The sequence below is a fragment of the Leptodactylus fuscus genome, chromosome 8 (assembly GCF_031893055.1).
Source record: "Leptodactylus fuscus isolate aLepFus1 chromosome 8, aLepFus1.hap2, whole genome shotgun sequence".
Taxonomy (NCBI): Eukaryota; Metazoa; Chordata; class Amphibia; order Anura; family Leptodactylidae; genus Leptodactylus; species Leptodactylus fuscus.
In genome coordinates, this window is record NC_134272.1 from 89,334,408 (window position 1) to 89,340,772 (window position 6,365).

The following is a 6,365-nucleotide window of genomic DNA, read 5'->3' on the forward strand; positions in this document are numbered from 1 at the left end:
ATTGCTACATCAAAGTTTCTGGCTTTGGCTGCGACACAAGACATGTGACCAATGACTGCGGCATAGCGCCGCCTTTATTGCAAGTAATAGAAGGGATTGCGATTGTGTTGGGAGTCGCAACTGCAACATTTTTTGTGACCATCGTGTTGTGATATCTGCAACCCTATTGATAGCAAACGCTCAGCAATCCCAGAGACCCCACAGACTCCGTATTATAGTAGATCTGGATCTGTTTGTAGCCAGGATCCCATTGTTACTCATAGACCCTCCAGTCTATCCTCCAGCAGCCAGGGGGCGCAGTCTAACCTTCTCACTACCTGATCTGCCATAGCGTTACTCCCTAGATGATATTTTCAGCACCTACATATGAGGGGACTTCCCCTTTAATACCTAATAATAGCCCCTGCTCTTCACATGACGCTCTGACCATGATCCCCGCGTGATGTGATAACTAATTAATGACCTTATATAAAACATATCACAGAAATCTAAAAATAAAATCACACTTAATTGTTATCAAAGGCTGAAAAACAAACTACTGGGTCATATTGACCGCGGTGTGACGGCCAGATGTCCCTGCTTAAATCTGTACATAGAGATCACTGTATCCTGGATCACTGAGATATCACATATACGTCTGTCATTGAAGCTGCAGCTAAATCAATGTTTGCACCCAATCCCCGGGGTTGTTTATGGACCTGCAGGGTTAGCTGTTCATCACTCCGAGGAGCTCACCTCTCCCCTCCAGGTTACCCTAGAAACTAATCTTGCGTAGGAATCGGTCATATGGTGCTCAGCAAACTGATCCAGAGAACTGAATATGATGGGACATCTTATATATCTGCTTAAAGGGGAACTCACATTTTATTAATATAAATAAAATAATACTGCTCCTATGTACAAGAATAAAACTACTATAATACTGCTCCTATGTACAAGAATATAACTACTATAATACTACCTCCTATGTACAAGAATATAACTACTATAATACTGCTCCTATGTACAAGAATATAACTACTATAATACTACCTCCTATGTACAAGAATATAACTACTATAATACTACCTCCTATGTACAAGAATATAACTACTATAATACTGCCCCTATGTACAAGAATATAACTACTATAATACTGCTCCTATGTACAAGAATATAACTACTATAATACTACTCCTATGTACAAGAATATAACTACTATAATACTACCTCCTATGTACAAGAATATAACTACTATAATACTACTCCTATGTACAAGAATATAACTACTATAATACTGCTCCTATGTACAAGAATATAACTACTATAATACTGCTCCTATGTACAAGAATATAACTACTATAATACTACTCCTATGTACAAGAATATAACTACTATAATACTACCTCCTATGTACAAGAATATAACTACTATAATACTACCTCCTATGTACAAGAATATAACTACTATAATACTGCTCCTATGTACAAGAATATAACTACTATAATACTACCTCCTATGTACAAGAATATAACTACTATAATACTGCCCCTATGTACAAGAATATAACTACTATAATACTACTCCTATGTACAAGAATATAACTACTATAATACTACTCCTATGTACAAGAATATAACTACTATAATACTTCTCCTATGTACAAGAATATAACTACTATAATACTACCTCCTATGTACAAGAATATAACTACTATAATACTACCTCCTATGTACAAGAATATATCTACTATAATACTACTCCTATGTACAAGAATATAACTACTATAATACTGCTCCTATGTACAAGAATATATCTACTATAATACTACTCCTATGTACAAGAATATAACTACTATAATACTACTCCTATGTACAAGAATATAACTACTATAATACTACTCCTATGTACAAGAATATAACTACTATAATACTTCTCCTATGTACAAGAATATAACTACTATAATACTACCTCCTATGTACAAGAATATAACTACTATAATACTACCTCCTATGTACAAGAATATATCTACTATAATACTACTCCTATGTACAAGAATATAACTACTATAATACTACTCCTATGTACAAGAATATATCTACTATAATACTACTCCTATGTACAAGAATATAACTACTATAATACTACTCCTATGTACAAGAATATAACTACTATAATACTGCTCCTATGTACAAGAATATAACTACTATAATACTACCTCCTATGTACAAGAATATAACTACTATAATACTACTCCTATGTACAAGAATATAACTACTATAATACTACCTCCTATGTACAAGAATATAACTACTATAATACTACCTCCTATGTACAAGAATATAACTACTATAATATTACTCCTATGTACAAGAATATAACTGCTATAATGATCATGTTTTATGTGGAGCTGTTGTTGCAGTTTTCGGTCAGTCACCCTGCGGTATATTTTGTGCTGGTGTCTTTCCCGCGGTATACAGTATAACTTTCTATGTTTTTTCTTGTTACTGATCCGCCCTAGCTGTTTCTGATATTGGTCACTTTGCTCCCTCTTGTGGTCACTTAGTAAACAGCTTCATCTTTGTTCCCGTTCATATAATGACACAATTTATATATTTGGAATTTATGTAACAAAATTGCTAACATGATTTTGGGGCGTTTGGATTGAGGATAATCTAAACCCCTATTATAAATTCTATAGATTAGTGGATTGTGTCAGTTTTGTGTTATTGGGGCTCAGCAATGACTATATGAAGCTTTTAGTGTCTCTATGAATGGTTGGAGGGGATAACATTTTGTCTGACCCCCCTTTCTCCATCACACTCTGTTCCCTCAACCCATTTTGCCTGCCTGGAATGCTTTTGACAAATTCTCTCCTATTCAGTGATGTCATTGCTTGTAATTGATGACATCACTAACCTGCGGTCCTGGAGACTTACAGATGACAGACGCCACAATGTATCATTAAAGATAAATTTATTGCTATGATCATGACTGTGGGAGCAGCTCCGTAGTCAGTCCACGGTCGGGATGGGTAGTTGGATGGGCTGGGGTCTGCCCGGGGTCTGTGCGGTGTCCTTAGTGTTGGATCCGGCGGATGGACTGGATCTGGTTAGTGTGAGCCTGAGTGCTGTATTCATTGTAGTTCCTGTATTCTCCATTGTGTCTGTCTCTTTCCAGCACATACTGGTAACCTCTGTATCCGGGGAACTGGTACGCTACCCACCTGGAGAGGAGAGAGGCCAGGAGGTGAGAGAGAGGGTCACTGACAGGGGAGGATGGAGGAACAGTTATCACCAGCAGCACAGAGTATGTCAGGAGAGAAGTGCTCAGATTTCGTGAAGGGTTACAGATGAGAGATACACAGCAGCACAGAGTATGTCAGGAGAGCAGTGTGCTGATCCTGGGAAGAGTTCACAGACTGAGGGTTACATAGAGGGAGGTAGACGAGCAGCACAGAGTATGTCAGGAGACGAGTGCACTGGTTTTATAGGAGTTACATTGTGGACAGATATGGGAATCTTGTGCTTTTACTCTTAAAGGGATCATCCACTTTCTGATATTGATGGTTTAGGTCTGTGAGGATCAGACACCTGGGACCCCCACAGATCAGCCGTTACAGGGTGGCTCGGCTCCCAGTAATGTTTACATGCCCCACATCAGCTGATTTTTGGGGGTCTTGGGTTTCAGACTAGCAGAGGTCTAATAAATATCCTATGGATAAGCCCCCCTATCAGACCGTGGCTCACCCCTGTAATCTAAGCATGTTCAGACTTCGCAGATGGCGATACTCACGCTCCGGAGTTGACCTTGACTGACGCCACCTCTTTGGAGCACCAGCCCATGGCCTGCAGGGAGGGGTAGTCATCGCACAGCTCAAACTTACGGCCCTGGAAGTTCTCGCCTTCATATAAAGTCACTTTACTGTCGCTGTGATTCTGTAGGTAGAAAAAAAGACTCATGAAATTCTATACAGGAGAAGTCAGGAGCAGAACTTGCCAGCAGGGGGCGCTCTGAGCTCAGGACACAGCTGTGGCGTTCTTGGGAAGGAAATGCACTAGCGCCGCCTTATGGATGGATAACCTCCTGTAGTTCAAAGCAATGAAGAGTCGCCCTCTGCAGGCAGATGTTTTGGGGTTTTTGCCCCCTCATCAGGATGGAATGGAAAACTTATTTGCATTTCCTTCTCCAGAATTCCTAGTGCGGACTGTTCCTAATGCCTGGCCTTTATAGTGGATCCTTCACCGACTGCACCTCTTCCCATACTTTAATATTACCCCTCCGCCGTTGGAATTGCTTCTCTAGACCCCACCACTCTTGAGCAATCAGTGCAGATAGTTTTAGTACCTGAAATGCTAAAGTGTTTATATTGTTTACTAATATAACATCAGATCTCAGCAAAGGGTTAAAGATGAATAAGGTTAGATTTGGTTCATATGGATTTGGTGGAGACGGTGTAAGGTTCTCCTTAGGACCCTGCACCCCGTCCTGACCCCGTTCTGTGGCATCTAAGAGGTTAATTCCTTACGGCACACTTGACAGGTCGGAAGGACAGGAGATGTTCCGTTCTGTAGCCGCTGTTTCCGCTCCAGGCCTCGAAGCGAGGATAATCGCCTTTCTCAAGGATGAACTGCTGCCCCTGGAATTCTGGGTACTCGAACCCGACCCATCTGGTAGAAGAAGAAGAAGAAGAAGAAGAAGACAAGCGGGTCAGTGAGAAACACAATCTATAGGGACATTCCATCTAATCCGCAGAGGTCAGAGGTGACATTACTAGAGATTTCTAGTAACTTTTTGGCTACTTTCTGCTACTTCTTCTAATGCTATGACCTCAGCGCCCTCTGGTGGTGAGAAGCGGCGACACCTACGGGCCATTTTCGACCTTGATGGAACGGATCCTGCGGAAGCCTCGCTCCATTATGTTGGGACATTCGATGAGGAATTCGCATCTCTTGCCCTGGAAGTTTTCTTCCTCCCACACCGTTACTTTCCACTGACCCAAGGTCTCCATTGGCTGGCTGGTCATTGTGATCCACTGCGGAGAGAAGATAAGCGGCATCGGCTTATTATTAGGCTTTATAGAGAGTTCTAGCAAGTCAGACCTAGGAAGCGTGTATGGGGATAAGGATATTGCTTATAGGGTCCTTTATATGTGGCAGAGGGGTTCTGGGCTCTCTCAGGCACAAGGGCCGGGGGTCACTGCTACCTCTGCACCCCTATAGCTATCTATGACTACTTACAGTAACCCACAGAATCTGCATGCTGCATCCATAGTGTGGAAGGTTCTTAAAGGCTTTGAGTCTTCCATCTAGGAGGACTAAAATATCGCACCCTTTCTATTCCAAATCCCTGGGGCCCTTAGGGTGCATGCAGACATGAGTGTAGCTGTAGGGGGTGCAGAGGAGGCAATTACTAATGGGCCCTGGAGCTTCAGGGGCCCCAAAGGATTCTCTACAACATATGAAGACCCCAGTATTATAGAAAGCTCATGATAAGTGGGTCCCCATTACCGATTTTGCATTGGGGCACAGGAGCTTTAAGTTGTGGATTTAGTCCCCCAAATGGCAACTGTTCTGTGGCTGTAGTGAGCTCCCTCTAGTGGTGGCTGTAGTGAGCTCCCTCTAGGGGTGACTCCCTGTAATGGAGGCTACAATGACCTCCCTCTAGTGGTGGCTGTAGTGAGCTCCCTCTAGTGGTGGCTGTAGTGAGCTCCCTCTAGGGGTGACTCCCTGTAATGGAGGCTGCACTGACCTCCCTCTAGTGGTGGCTGTAGTGAGCTCCCTCTAGGGGTGACTCCCTGTAATGGAGGCTACAATGACCTCCCTCTAGTGGTGGCTGTAGTGAGCTCCCTCTAGTGGTGGCTGTAGTGAGCTCCCTCTAGGGGTGACTCCCTGTAATGGAGGCTGCACTGACCTCCCTCTAGTGGTGGCTGTAGTGAGCTCCCTCTAGGGGTGACTCCCTGTAATGGAGGCTACAATGACCTCCCTCTAGCGGTGGCTGTAGTGAGCTCCCTCTAGGGGTGACTCCCTGTAATGGAGGCTACAATGACCTCCCTCTAGCGGTGGCTGTAGTGAGCTCCCTCTAGTGGTGACTCCCTGTAATGGAGGCTGCAATGACCTCCCTCTAGCGGTGGCTGTAGTGACCTCCCTCTAGTGGTGGCTGTAGTGACCTCCCTCTAGTGGTGGCTGTAGTGAGCTCCCTCTAGTGGTGACTCCCTGTAATGGAGGCTGCAATGACCTCCCTCTAGTGGTGGCTGTAGTGAGCTCCCTCTAGTGGTGACTCCCTGTAATGGAGGCTGCAATGACCTCCCTCTAGTGGTGGCTGTAGTGAGCTCCCTCTAGTGGTGACTCCCTGTAATGGAGGCTGCAATGACCTCCCTCTAGTGG

General features: G+C 43.5%; 1 protein-coding gene across 1 annotated transcript; it reads right to left on the bottom strand.

Moving 5' to 3' along the window:
* Positions 1-2,938: 2,938 nt before the first annotated feature.
* CRYBA2 (crystallin beta A2) lies at positions 2,939-5,016 on the bottom strand. The gene is made up of 4 exons (XM_075284589.1): positions 4,848-5,016; positions 4,508-4,649; positions 3,775-3,917; positions 2,939-3,205 (listed from the first exon to the last, which is right to left on the bottom strand). The coding sequence occupies exons 1-4, from the start codon at positions 5,003-5,005 to the stop codon at positions 3,058-3,060; spliced, it is 591 nt and encodes a 196-aa protein (XP_075140690.1). The 5' UTR covers positions 5,006-5,016; the 3' UTR covers positions 2,939-3,057.
* Positions 5,017-6,365: the final 1,349 nt, after the last annotated feature.

Bases quoted from the DNA above. Each gene is read 5' to 3' on its own strand.
- CRYBA2 (XM_075284589.1), bottom strand. From the start codon at position 5,005: ATGACCAGCCAGCCAATGGAGACCTTGGGTCAGTGGAAAGTAACGGTG. The intron at 4,650-4,847 runs GTAGGTGTCGCC...TTCTTCTACCAG, and splicing joins ATCAAGGTCGAAAATGGCCC to ATGGGTCGGGTTCGAGTACC. The intron at 3,918-4,507 runs GTAAGGAATTAA...TTCTACCTACAG, and splicing joins TCCGACCTGTCAAGTGTGCC to AATCACAGCGACAGTAAAGT.